General features: G+C 34.7%; 1 protein-coding gene across 2 annotated transcripts; it reads left to right on the plus strand.

Moving 5' to 3' along the window:
- Positions 1–4,966: 4,966 nt before the first annotated feature.
- Positions 4,967–11,353, plus strand: LOC120077075 (tropomyosin). Of its 2 annotated transcripts, none has more exons than XM_039030927.2 (3): positions 4,967–5,696; positions 8,347–8,503; positions 10,939–11,353. In XM_039030927.2, the coding sequence occupies exons 1-3, from the start codon at positions 5,523–5,525 to the stop codon at positions 11,052–11,054; spliced, it is 447 nt and encodes a 148-aa protein (XP_038886855.1). In that variant the 5' UTR covers positions 4,967–5,522; the 3' UTR covers positions 11,055–11,353. The 2 variants fall into 2 exon arrangements, with proteins under 2 accessions (XP_038886855.1, XP_038886856.1); XM_039030928.2 differs by lacking the exon at positions 10,939–11,353 and adding an exon at positions 8,984–9,257 and having other exon boundaries at positions 5,323–5,696.
- The last annotated feature ends 3,560 nt before the right edge of the window (positions 11,354–14,913 follow it).

A 14,913-nucleotide genomic window follows, 5' to 3' on the forward strand; every position in this document is an offset into this window, starting at 1 on the left:
CGAAAATCGACTTACATGTAATGGTTGTATCCATAGACGCAACTTGTTCTATAGTGCATAAGAGCCCAATTTTGGGTCTATAGTGGTTTGTCTCATAGTTACTGAATGTTGTCTAGTTAACTAAAAAGTTCATTGGTTAATCTCTGATCATTGGAGCTTATAATTTGTAGGTTCATTTGGTCCCCTTGCTAGCTCACAACGGATCAAAAAGGACCAAAGTTTTGAAAGAATAATTTAAAATTTTCAAATTAATTTAGAAAAACATATGTTAATTGTATATACAATATAAAATATATAGTTAATTCTGAATATGATTCATATGGAACAAAAAACTCTACAGTGTGTAATGTGTAACGCGATGTGTAAGTGAGAAGTTCATGTAGTTAAAATGGAGGGATGTAGTATTTTCAAGATCACAAAGTGTACGGTCGAGCATGAAGTTTTGAATCACGATCACATAAAACTAGTGCATTCATAAATTGGGTAGTTAATCAAAGACAAATTTGGAGTTGGTTGTGCTGTCAAACCGCGACATATTATTGAGGATATACGACAACAACTTGGTGTTAATATCAATTATGACAAGGCATGGCGTGCGAGAGAAACTACTTTCGCTCTTGCAAGGGGCACGCTAGAGGAATCATGCGCCGTGTTGCATGCTTATGGGAAAGCTTTAAAGATTAAAAAAAAAAAAAAAAAAAAAATCTTGGGACTTAAGCTTGAAGAATTGCAATACTTCAAATATATATTTATGGCATTAGGTACAGTTTAAGATGTTTTAAGAGTTGTCGTCCCGTGATCATTGTAGATTGGTGGGAGTGGCTCAATTGGAAGTGACTCAATGAGAAAAGGCTCGATGGGTGTTGGAGGAATGGGCTTATAACTGGGGTCAACATCTCTAATACCTTTCATGCGACTCACATTCAATGTTCTCGACATCATCATTTAATACATCATTGCCCTTAAAGGTACAATTGGTCCAAAGAGTTATGAAGTGGGAGTTAGGAACTAGGAATTGTGAATTCCACTCCTTGTTTGGCCCAAGGAGACTAAAAGATATCAATTTTACATCTTATTAACTCCTTATATTGTGGGCCCAAGACTTTACAACTCTCTAAACTTCATAACTTCTTACTTCTCACTATTCCACTTCTTATCCTAAACACTCCCTAGGGGTGTGCGAAATTTGATCCAAATCGACGAACCAGATTAAACCAAATGGCTCAATCTGGTTTCTTTAACTTTTTTAACTTTTCAGCTCACTGTTTAGAGAACCAGGATTTTTGGTTTGGTTCTTGGTTCAATGGCTAAAAAATTATACAAAATCGAATTGGACCAACTTTAATATTTATATTTTATATATGTGTGTTTATTAACTAAACTTCCAACAGCCCATGATTTCTTAAAAGCCTAGCCCAATCGAGAAAATAATATATACAAAAAAAAATATAAAAACTATAGATCTTAGTTATGTGTAACCGCCAACCATCATCCCCATCTTCTTTCACCTCTCTTTTTTATGTTTGCTTCCCCAATGTACTCCACGACAACACTTCCACCTCCAAACATGGCTAAAGGCAGTAATCAACACCTTCACCTTCATGAAACTATGCATGATAGCTTCATCTTTACACCTCCACGACAAGGTAGCAACTAGAAGAAAACATTATACTACACGTTTTTTTATTTATTAATTTTCAGTTAGGTTTATAATTTTAAAAACAGTTTAAAACTTACTTGGACCCAATTTTTTTTTTTTTTTTTGTTGCTCTACCCCTCTTCTAATTTAGGAATAAATAGTTTCTTTAAATGCTTTTGAAATTTTTTCTTAGCTAATAAAAAAACCAAAAAAAAAAACAGAGAAAATATGGTTTTAATCTATCCAAATCGGTCTGAACCAAATCAAGGCAGTTCGATTCAAAAATCAAAACCGAGCAAATTGGTTTTGATCAATTCAAAGGTTTTGAGAATCGGCCTGTTCGGTTCGGTCATTGGTTTTGCTCAAAATTGGATCGAACCTCTAATTGTCCTAATATTTAAAGAAATGGGTTAGGTCAAAAACTAAAACTTATAGTTTGCATTAGGTTGTATTACATAATCGACATAGTGAATGAAGTACACTGGTGATGGTTTGCATATCGACTTTTATCTCACCCAAGTCAAACTTTATCTGTTGCAGTCTGACTAGACATCCCCCAATTTATTCTCCATTCTCAATACCTTATCATCTAAGTCCTTGAGTAATCTATGAATGGAAAATCTCTAGCTAATGAGTCGCGTGCTCGTGAGTATCGGGATGGTGAGTCTCGCATAGGGTTGACAACGGGGCTGGGGTGGAGCAAGGAAGGATTCCCCATCCTAGCCCTCACAGAGGCTATTTAGCTCATCTTTATCCCCATCCGCATCCTTGCTAATTGAAGGTGAGGACAGGGATGAGGATTCCTTATTGGAGGAAATGGGTCCCCGCGGGGAGCCATCCCCGATTTCCCTTTCCTCTGGTTTTTGAATGACTCTAATGCCTTCTTTTCTCCCTCTATAAACTTTATGCAAAACAAAACATGAAGAATTTTGAGTTTGACAAAACAGAAAAAAAAAAAAATGGACCATATATATAGGTGCAGAAATTAGTTCTCAAAAGTTTAGAACAAAATAAAGTGAAAAGTGACTACAAATAGATTTGAAGATGAAAAAAACAATGGAGATTTAGGTAGAAACACCAATGGCGGCGATGGCGAAACTCGTCTCAACGATAGTGGTAGCAGTAGCCACTCGTGGATGGGTGGCGATGGTCGTTAAACGAAGTAAGAAAGGAAAATAAAAGTGAAAGAGATGGGGAGAATGAGTGGTTGGCCATGGGACTTGCATTTGGGAGTGAAAGAGATGAGGAGAATTTGAGATTATTACTTTATTAGGTTTAGGTTTGGGTTTCTGGGCTTGAGTGGTTGGTTGGGCTTCCATTTTACTATAATTTTTTTATTAAATAAAATAGTTACTTATGGATAAAATAATATATAAAATAATAATAAATTCTAATCGGGGACGGGGTCGGGGTCGGGCGTGGATACTCTTTTTCTCATCCTCGCCCCATCTCCGATCTGATACCCTAAAAAATTTCCCAGTTTGACCCTTATCCCTGATTAAACGAAGGATTCCTACCTCGATCGAGGCAGGTACCCACAAATTTTTTTGCCAACCCTAGTCTCAGGGTCGTGAGACTCGTGCTTATGAGTCTCGTGCTCGTGAGTCTCAAGATCGTAAGTCTCGTGCTCATGAGTCTCGTAATCAACATAATAACTATGACCATCCTCATCATGCTATGATGAACGTGATTCTGATGGGCTCGTCCCGACATCATTGGGTTTGTAAATGAGTCATTTCTCAACCTAAGTGCCCCTATATTGCTTCTCAATATCATACATGAGTGTGTGGGAGTGATCACTATTTGCACAAACAACAAAACAATATGAGTTACATGCACAACTGACACAACTTTAAATATGTAAATATTAATTAAGTATTAACCTTGTTGGAGTCAAACACGTCTCGTTGCATTATTCTGGTAGGTAATGAGTATGAACACTCCCATCTCAAGAATCGAGGTACAGAATTGTTATTTAATTGGGTTGTAACTTTTTCGACCATCGTTGATATGATTTTGTATGTCCATACCTACCATAAATTAATTAACGATTATAAAACATGAAATGTAGTAAGCGATATATGAAATAAGGAATCACAATTATTTGGAATATATGAGGAAACCCCAATAGATTATACTTAACAATGTAGTTCTTATTGTTCTTCAACCTCTTCTTGTACGTTTCAACCTTAACTTTCAATGCTCTTTGTAGTCCTTGTAATGTCTTCTCCTATATTGCATGTTCTCAATCGAAGCTATTGAAGTATTCCAAATCCTCTCCACATCATTGAACTGTCGATATTGCCCCTCGTCTTCTCTTCCCCCATCATAGCTAACTCAGTGTTATAGACCAATGTAATTTTTATGGCCTCCATGTCATTTCGAACTCCATCTCCTTGTACACTGATTCTAAGGTACTAATGTGAATGTCCTCTGCAAAATCATTCTTTAAGTACTTATTGCATAATTATTCAGTTGTTTCACCTTCAACCTTCCTCACAACTCGATTAAGTGACCACCACAATCTTGTCACCAATAAGAATTCTTCTTGGGAGAAGGTTAAATTGTACCATTTAGATCAAACGCCATACATCCTTCCTATAGTCATGCACCTCCTTAATAAGATATAATAGACTAATGAGCTATTAAATATAATGTTCATATCTACAAACCATCTAAACATCGTTTACTTGAAGATGGCAAGTTGAGTGGTGGTAAGCTTCGCTTTCACTATCTTATTCACAGTCTCAATGTGAGATGATAAGCTGGTTGTTTGGCCTAGAAATCGATCCTGAGCAACTAATTTCAATTGTCTAGCCATATTTCATAGAAGAACAAAAATCCAAAAAAAAAAAAGTAATATTATGTAAAATACTCGATACTTGATGTAAGATACATGATACTCGATGCTCTCTATATGATATTTTTGCTTGCTACATGAGACTCGATAATCGATGATCGAAACTCGATTTGAATGGTGTTGCTTGTTGCTCGAACATTTCTTTCGAACCATCCCTCCTTTACTAATTATGGGGAATTGAAATGCAAAAAATATAAAAAGAAAACGAAATGAAAATGAAACTAATGCGAAAACGACCGTGCAAAAACAAAAATGAAATGGAAATGCAAAAAACAAAAAATAGAGACTCGAGAGAAGTGTTACATGAAAATGGAAAAAAAAAAAAACTAAAACGAAGTGAAAAAAACGAATGTTACCTGTTCCAGAGAGAATTGGTATAAAAAGGTGTAGTCCAACGTAAGATGGAAAAGACAAGAGAGAAGTGGCGAAAATATTGTAAAAGGAGTTAAAATGATGAAATATGTTTTAAGTGGGTATTTAAGAATTCAAAAAGTCAAGTTGGTGTCGAAAATCGAGTACTATGTAGCGATCATCGAGCATGGAAGATATACCATCAAGCACAAGCCATTGGTCATCGGACATCGTGCATTGAGCATTGGGTGGCCTTCTCAACATGTATGAACGCACATAGATTTCAAAGATAAATTGGTAAATTCATAGGACATTAATGCAAGCAAAGAGCACATCTCATTTAATTTCAATCCTTGGGTCATTTTCTATTTAGACTCCTGAAAAGTGGTTATTTGTACTTAAAAAATTAAATTAAATTAAAAAACAAAACCAAAATTGCCCACAAATCAATTTGAAATCAAATGAAAACCATAAGAATTAAAAATAGGTAATTTAATTTGACTTTATGGAATGAAATTTGGCACAAATAGCAAATCTAAGAACGATAAAGCGGAAACATCGAAAGTTCTCATCGAATGCAAAGCATGATCGGGTGGGTTCTTAGCTCCCTCGCTAAGTCTCTACACGGATCATGAAGTTGAACGATAATTAGCGTCGGAGAAGATTCGGATCATGGAGGACAAGGGCAAAGGAACGGACAGATGGAGCGGTGCCGTAGCCAATCTCACAGAGATGGCCTCCAACCTAGAGTCACTCCAGAAGCTTTTACTGAAGAAAGCCGTCTATGTAGACGACGAGACGTTTGCCAGAGCTTCATTGTGCTCCCAACAAGCAAGGACGATTAAGGTTACTAGACTCTCCCTTGATTTCTTTTTCTTGTTCTGTAGTGGGGTATTTTTTTAATCTCATTTTTGGTTTGGAATTTCGATTTTGCTATTTGAAAATGGGTGGAGTGATGAACTGATGGGATTTCTGGAGGATGATTATTGAAAATTGCCCTCGCTCGTATTACCGATCTAAATGTTATTTTGCATGCTATATACAGAATCGGAGTGATATACATGTTGATCGAGGTTGCTTAGATATCTGAAATCGGGTTTGAAATTTCAATTTTGCTATGGAATGTTGGGGAATGGGGGAGTTAGGGATTGCCCAAAGGACTAGCAGCTTTGGCAGAGTCAGGAAGTCATTCTCTTAATTAGATCCTGTCAAGAGACCATTTTGAATGTGGGGTCTTTGAAGTACCAGTGGGTACGTACACCTGATCTTCGAAGACCTTCTTCGGGAAATGGATGCACTGTGTAGAGTAGTGAACTTCTGCAGAAGTAGTGGGTGGAGATGACCAGCTCTCAGGTAAAAATTGAGGCATGCACGTAATGGAGAGGGATATTAAACAAAGAGATACTAATGTACTCACTGGGTCGGGAGAATCCAAGGATCAGTTTAAGGGCTTGTGGAGCATTGAAGAAGTTGAAGCACTATAACTCCATTATGAACATATGGAGTTAAAAAATATTGATGCTGGAGAGCAAGGGAATGTTGGATGATGACAAGTGTCAAGTACTTTATTTATTTATCTTATAGTTATAATTGGTGTATGGGGGACCTCAATCTTTGCAATCAGCACATGGCTCACTTGACTAGTCCCTAAGGAGGCTCGAGGCTTCATCCACTCGAAGGTTAACTCTTGGAGACAGTATGGTTTTAAAAATTATTTATTTATTTTTTTCCCCATTTGGAGCTTTTGATCCAAGACCTTGTATGGTATGGTATTTCTAGACATCACGAAACCCTTGCCACCAGAATTTTTCTTGAGGATCGTATAGGGTTAATACCATGAGTGCAACCCAAGCCAGAATGCCTAATCGCATTGAACATGGAATCAACTATAGCAATTGAAAATGGGTTGACATGGACCAAGGAACCTCTTCATGCAATTCAGAACCAGAAGATGCATGTAGTTCTGCTTTATTACTTGAATGGTTGGTCAAATGAGCCTCGTCCATGGGAGATGACTATCTCAGATGCCACTCAGCTACTTATTACGTAGCCTTGGAGTGAAGAGTGTATGAATGATCAAGGACGTGCCCTATGTGGAGTCTAGGGAGGGGCTTCATGAGTTTTTTTAATCATCTTCCAATCGAAGGGATCTAGGGATAGTTGTGCATCTATTCCTCTTTAGTATGTTAACATTTAGGCTGAGGACCAAGATTTTTGACATCGTTTAGGCTAGGGACCAAGATTTTTGACATCTTCTAATCTCGGCCTCCATTCTCCAAGTCAACCAGTTATTAAAAACCTGGCTCTGATATCACATGTCATGAGGCTAAATCTTGAACACAAATTTTTCACGTCGTGCAGCACTTAGAGGCTCTCTAGTCTGCCCACCCATATCATGGACCGTGGGACTAGACTTTAGGACTCCTCTTAGCCAGCATTCCTTACCTTACCTTAGTATGGTTTGTAACATAAGGTTAGTGCAAAAGTAACCACTCTCCTCAACTCTCCCAAGCCTCTCTTTGGAACTTGACTCACAACAACCTCCTTCACGGTTCACACAATGTTCGTTGGACAAGTAAGAGCAAGCCAACACACAACAAAGCCACACAATGTCAACCTTTATTGCCTTATGGGAAACTCCATCCCAACCTCTCTGTACAATTCTAGTATACAGGAATAGTTGTTACAAAGCATGTCATCCTTACATGGACAGACCCTAAGGCACCAACCCTAGGTAACAAAGCGTATCACGACCTCACATTAAGCTTGGCTAAGCCTAACAACGGGTTCACTCCAACAACCCATTGAAGTCTATCATCAAGGTACCCCTTGATGAACCTCTCGACCCTTTCCATAGGAACTTGACTACACAACCTGTAGGCTAAGCCCTCATTATAGAAGAGACCCTCTCATGCAGAATCCCTCAACTACATGTTGTATAGGATATGAGACGGGATGGAATCGATCGAATCGATCTCAATAGAATGGATTGATTGCATTGGATGGATCCCAAAGTTCAATGGGCAAAAGGAATGCTCTTGGAACTTTTTCTTTGACAAGTTTGCCTGGAGGCTGGAATGTTGTAGAAGATTTTTTGTTCCAAATACCCATAAACGAGAAATATCTGGTACTTGCCTGGGCTTTCAGCATCTTGGTGCATTAAGTTATATTTTTTAAAATTAAGTTTGTAGGATGATTTTAAATAGAAAAATACATTTAGTATCTTGCATTCTATATTTGAATACAACTACTTTATTATTGGGTTTTGATACTGGTTGGTCTTTCTTTTACAAATCTTCTTACTACTATTTAGATTACAATGGACTCGTAAATCACTTGATTTAACATCCACCGCAGCATATAAAGATCAAAGATCATACACATGAGCTTAAGTGATTTTGGTTGTTGAAATTGCATGTCATTTGGTTTCTGTATATTGCTGATGTATGATGCAATTTTGCCCACCGGTTATGATAATGAAATAATCTTTTGCTAGGTTCTTGAACAAAGGGTTGAGACTTTGGAAAGGGAACTTGATGCTGCTATCACTGCTGCTGCCCATGCTCGATCAGAAAAACGTCAGGCTGAGGCAGCACAAAGAGCTGCTGAACTACATGTGCAGGAGGTCACCAGAGAGCTCGAGAACACTACAAGTATGAAATATCTTACTTTTTTACAGCCTCTTTTAATTTTCTTGACCTTTAGTCCATTTTAATTTCTAAATAAAAATATTAATAGATTAACCTTGCCATCATACTCAAACATTCCCAAGTTGGAAAGATTTCTATATCATTCTCCCAGGCTTCGCTACAACGTTTTATTAGCATTCTTTTCTTTTGCATTGAGACATTTTTGTGAACATGATTCATCTTGTCAGTTTTGATTGAGAAGCGTCATTGAAGTAATGGGAAGAGATTAATTCTTAAAAGATACAAACCCGCAAAAGGAGTGGAGTGATTTATTTTGTCAAGTGAATTATTAATAAACTCTTCTATTTCCAATGAATTTCTTTTTAAGATAAGAGACCACAGTTTTTTGTTTGGAAATGTACAATAGAAATGACTGTTTAAAATTTTACCACAGTATTCTTTTTCTTTATTCGACTTAAAATCATCAGTTTATCTGTTGAGCAGCAATCTGTCTATTTGGCCTTCAGCGTTGTGGGGTTTGGCTGTGTTTTGTCGAAGTCGTGTGATTGGAGATGACATTGTGATATACATTTCCAACAGAACAGAACGTTGTGATATTTAAAATGAACAGAACGTTGTGACATTGTGATATTTAAAATGTGACGTTGCACCTAACTATTTTTGTTAGTTCATGCAACTTTGGGTGGGTGCTAAAAAGGAGAGAAACAAAAATGCAAATTTATTATTAAGATAAATGAGCATGGTTACATAACTCAAATTTTTGTATGAGTTTGTCAGAAATACTCTCATCTTCAACAGAACAGAACAGAAGGGAGTAAAACTTCTTTCAGAAGTTTTAGTTCAGTAGGCTGTTCTCTGGAGTTACATAGTTGAGGTCAATATATACCTTGAAATATTGGTGATTCTGCACTAATGGAATCAATTTTATATTGTTTACATAATCTAAAACGTCTTCCTTATTTGTTTCACTCGAACTCTACCAATCAGTGCGGCTATTGGGTTAAATATTTTATACTAATCTTCAAAGAGCGGAAATTGGAATTATAAAGGAATGACAGGCCGGCTTTGGTGGTGTCTAGGGTATATTTTTCAGTATTTTGCCTGTTTTAGAAACATTATCCATTATGTCATAATTTGGAGAAAGTTGAATTATTTTCCCTATTTTCATTTTTATTTTATTTGGGTGAACTCGATAGTCTATGGATTCCTCCTAGTCTCGTATGAAGACGTTAACTTTTGTAGAGTCCTGATGAAATAAAATTAAAAATTAAAAATTAAATGAAAGGAAAAAATATTTTGTTGGTCCCTAGGTTGTGTCAATTTTATTTAGTCCCTAGGTTTCAAAATGTTACACATTTAGACCCCGTTTAGTAACTATGTTTTTTGTTTTTGTTTTTGAAAATTAAGCTCATCTCATCCACATTTCTTACAATAATTTGCATCTATCTTAAGTACAATGGTTGAATTCTAAGCCAAATTCTAAAAACAAAAACAACTTTTTTAAAGTTATTTTTTTTTTAGTTCTCAAAATTTGGCTTGGTTTTTTAAACCATTGTGAAAAGTAGATAATAAATGAAGAAATTTGGAGGTGGAAGTAGTGTCTATAGGCTTAATTTTCAAAAGAAAAAAATGGTTCCAAACGGGCCTTTAGTCTTTAAATTTTGAGTTTAGTTTCAATTCAGTCTCTAGGTTTCAAAATGTTACAATTTTATCCTTGATATTTGAGTGTTACTTCAATTTGGTCCCTATGTTTGAAGATTTATACTTTTAACTTCGATGATTGCCTAACTACTCATTTTTCGTCGTTAGTGTTAATTTATGTTAATAAATTATAAATCATTAAAAAAAATTATAATCAATTAAGTTTCACTATTTTTTATCACTTTTGAAATTAAATTTAAAATTTCACTTCATAATTATTTTCAATTAATTAATAGAAATTGATGCAAATGATTGAAAGTAAGTATTTAATGAAAATTGAGGTTAAAAATGTAAATTTGAAACCTAGGGACCAGATTGAAGCAAAACTCAAATTTCAAGAGTAAAATTATGCCACTTTGAAACTTTAGGGACTAGATTCAAACAAAACTCAAAACTTAAAAGAGCAAATGTGTAACATTTAAAACCTAGGGACCAAATAGAAATAGAAACTAGACTCAAAACTTAGTGTCCAAAAAAGTATTGTTCCCGACTGAAAATTGTGATATGGAGACACAGAATTATTTCATACCATCTCAATGAAATGGTCTCTTATGAAAATGGTAAATAATGAAAGCAAAAGACTGAAATTTATTAATGTGCAATTATTATTCTTCATGGGTACCGTAGGGAATTTTTCCAAGGAGATGGGTGTTCTTTACTATTTCTGTGTTGATGTTATTGAATGATAATGTAGAGGGTTGTCAACTAAAAATAAGTCACCGATTGCTATGCTGCAGAGGTATTTCAACTGCATATGGATGAATTACGCACGAAGCAAGAAGAAATCGACAAACGTGACAAGGATATTAAGCTCTTGGAAGCAATAATTCAAACTCTTGGTGGGAAAGAATAACGTCTGCAAATATGTGAGGATTTACTTTTGTTAATTAGGATGTTATTTTTCGTTTCTTTTTTTTTCCCCCTTATTGTGTGGGTGAAGTATTAGTGTAAAATATTTATGGATAGTCTGATTGAGTCTAATTAAGAACATGATGTGTAATATATTATTTTGAACTTAGTTTTCAGAATATGGATAAATCAAATTCAAATCACATTTGTGGATAACAATGTACAAGTTATTTGCTCCCATTGTCAACTACTCTGAGAAAGTGAGAATAAAAGAAATTCAGAATGGTACAAAGTTTTAGTTTTTGAGGATGTGTTTGATGAAAATAGTTTACTTTTGTTTCCAGAATTGATTGGAAGAATTATGATTAAGTAGCTAGTAAAAGGTAAAACTTATTATGGGTTTAAAATCATTGTTTGTAGTCCATAATTATTGCCATTATTATTATTATTATAAAAGAAAAATACTTTGTAGTTAAAAAATGTGTGATTGTGGATGCAAACAAACCCAAAAATTTAAATTTAAATAATTTAAATAATTAAAAAAAAAATCATTTTCTCAATTTGAATATGTTTTTATTAATTTGTTCCTATGAGTGGAAAATAATATTGAAAACACTAGTTTTCAAGATTATCTCTCTCAGATTCTTAATGGTCTAGGTTCTAAATGCAATTCTTCCATTGCTTCCATGCAAAATCTAAGAGGCCAACCTTTTTCAGAGGATGTTATAGGTCTACCACTAAGCTATGAATTTCAGCTGAGAAACAAACCATTGTTGATTTGATAGACTTTGCTTGAGCAGACTGAAGGATTTTCAACCCGATCAAAATTTAAACCTCCCGTAGAAATGAGTTCAAGTCATAGTAGTCATCTACTTATGATTTAACATCGTGTGAGTTGGTTTGACAATCAAATATGATAAGGTCAAGTAATTGTCTTATGAAAATAGTTGAAATGTACCTACATGCAAGCTGCCCGTACACTCAATCTAGATTACTTGACAAGCTCAAAATTGTCAAAAATCGTAGGATTCAAAAACCTTTAGTTAAACCAGACCTGAATGTCAGATTTGTGATAAGTTTGGGTGAATTGCATTTTTGTTACCATACAACTGAACCACAGTTATTGCTCACTAAGTTAATAACCTCAGGGCCTACATCAATAACTTTCAATCTCCCAATCAAAACCCCTTTTTCCCACCACCATACCCAGAATCAGCTTCTCCACCCCCTTCAGATTCTCTTCTTCATGATGCTTTTGCTTGGTTCTTGGAATTGGGGTCCACCAATTATATGACATTTGATGTTTCATTGTCAATAACCTAACACCTAGCAATGGTGGTGATCAAGTGGTAGTGGAATAATGTTAAGTCAGTAGACATCTTTAATATCATTAAGTTTTGAATTCCTTCTAATTTCTCTTATCTTGCATATTGCTTACTTTTTTCTTAAGACCAGTCAGTATATCACTTACCTTTTTTTCTTTCTAATTCCTAGTCCAACATACATTCTGAGTTAGTGCATTATAATTTCTCTTCAGAAGTAGATATGAAACTTGCCAATTATTTATGCATTTCAAAAACTTGGATGTTGATCAATTTTACAGCTTCATTCTCATCTTTCAATTAGCTCAATTAGAGTTATTTTTCTCCAATTTCAAAATAATTCGCTTGTTTCAGTTGTATCTATTCAGAACTATTACCTGATTCATTGCCAACACAAGTTCATCTTGTTTAGGGAAGAAAAATAAATTCATTGATCATAAGGCTCTTATTCAATAGCACTTTGGGGGTCTTCTCAACCCCTGCCCTTAGGATGTCCTCTTTTGTTCTCCTTTGAATATAAGTTTTTGTTTCTTATTAAAAAAAAAGAAAAAAAAAATACAAAGGTTTAATTGACTTCCAACCACCTATAGGTGTCAAGAAAGATTTACAATTTGGAATAAGAGAAAGAGGAACATTTTTTTTAAGCTCTTCATTGGTTCTTGGATATGCCCTTTGTTCTGTTTTTATTACTTTTATGGTCTAATAATTTTAATTTGTATTTATCCTTAAGGTCCCGTCTAGTAACAATTTCTTTTTTAAAAAGCTTATACTTGTTTCCTCATAATTTTTCAATTATGGCTTTCACCAGTGTTAAAGAAACACTTGGATTCCTTGTCAAATTCTAGAAACAAGTTTTTTAAAACTACTTTTTTAGTTTTCAAAATTTCGCTTGGTTTCTTAAAAGATTAGTAGAAAGTAGATAACAAAATGTAGAAACTTATAGATGGAAGTAGTGTTTATAAGCTTAATTTTCAAAAATCAAACAGAGCTTAAGTGGTTGAATTTGTATTTTTCGTTATTTGATTTTATTTGCACTCTCTTTGGTTGTAGACTCTTTTGCACCAAAGAGTATAGAAGAAAGATCTATTGATTGTCAAACCATAGAGTCCTTTTAGAGGCAAGTAGATCCTGAATCTTTCTACGCATAACCATAGACCAACTGAAAGATAAGAATGAATAGATTTCATTAAATCAAATGTCATGGGTTACAATGTGACAAATGATGAAATAACAAGAAGAATGAAAGAAAAACAACCAAGTACTAAAATAATAAAATCTGTGAAACACTAAATAGTGGCTTTAAATCAAGTCAACAAACTAAGGTGCCCTCTAGGATGGATTCAATCCTTTCTCAAGGTGAATCCCACACTACCACATTCTCACAGGTAAGGTTGACTTAAAGAAATCATATCTTCAGAGGAACTTTTATTCATGAAGAGATTATGGATGAGTTTGTGGGTTTTCTTAAAATCTCAGATTCCCTATTTTTTAATGATTTCAACGCCTTATATAAACTCCATATTGTTGAATAATGGTTGAAATTCATGCTCCATGAATCTATAGTTGATTTCAGGGTCAAGGAATGACTTGAGATTGAAAAAATGGCAAAACACGAACTGCTTGCAAAAATTTTGTTTTTCTGGGTTTTAGGGCATGTAGTGCGGGCGCATCAATGTTGTATTCTGCAAAATGATTAAAACATCTATAAAAGATCATAAAAATGGTTCAAAGCAGTTAAAACTAACTTAAGGCAGTTCAAAGACATGTATTTACTCATTTTAGGTCATTTTGGGGTCGAAACATCATGCTAAGTGTCTTTTATTAAAGAGAAAAGTAACAAAATAGATGATAAAAGCATGCACTTTTTGACATCTATCAAATATCTTGCACTTTTACATAATAAGACTTGGTTACTTGTTCCAATTGCTCTAGAATTTAGGGTGTAAATGGGTCTATCAATTGAAATTGAAACTTAATCGATATGAAATGGGGCTAAACTTGTAGCTAAAGGATTGTGTTGATTATTCTAAGACTTTCAGCCTTAGTGTTGGTCTTTTTGTCTCAATGATTTATCATTAAGACAACTTGATTGTTATGTATCAATTGTACTTTAATGTTTTTGGTGTTAACTAATTATTGTTATACTAGCAATCTATATAAAGAAGCTTAAAATGTACTTGTATTCTATCCTGAGAATTATACATCTCAAAAATATTTTATCATGGCATTAGAGGTCTTAAAGCCCAAATGGACATTTGATCCAGAAACAAAAATTGAGATCCGATCGAAAAATGGTTCAAAGAGGCACCATCATAAAAGGTGCATGTTGAGGATCCACATTAGAAAAGTGGATAAATCTCACAATGTTTATAAGATAGACGAACATTCATAATCATTTCTAAATGGAAAGCTTAACGTGAAGGGTGTTTATGCGACAACCTCAAGATTTATTGATAGTCCACTCTCATGTTTGAAGCTTCATAAGGTTCTCTATAGTCTTTAGCAAGGCTTGAAAGGCTTGATTTTTAGTACTAAACTCTT

Source organism: Benincasa hispida, chromosome 5 (assembly GCF_027475165.1).
Source record: "Benincasa hispida cultivar pf3 chromosome 5, pf3_genome.v1.1, whole genome shotgun sequence".
Lineage (NCBI taxonomy): Eukaryota > Viridiplantae > Streptophyta > Magnoliopsida > Cucurbitales > Cucurbitaceae > Benincasa > Benincasa hispida.

Bases quoted from the DNA above. Each gene is read 5' to 3' on its own strand.
- LOC120077075 (XM_039030927.2), top strand. From the start codon at position 5,523: ATGGAGGACAAGGGCAAAGGAACGGACAGATGGAGCGGTGCCGTAGCC. The intron at 5,697-8,346 runs GTTACTAGACTC...ATCTTTTGCTAG, and splicing joins AACAAGCAAGGACGATTAAG to GTTCTTGAACAAAGGGTTGA. The intron at 8,504-10,938 runs GTATGAAATATC...GCTATGCTGCAG, and splicing joins AGAGCTCGAGAACACTACAA to AGGTATTTCAACTGCATATG.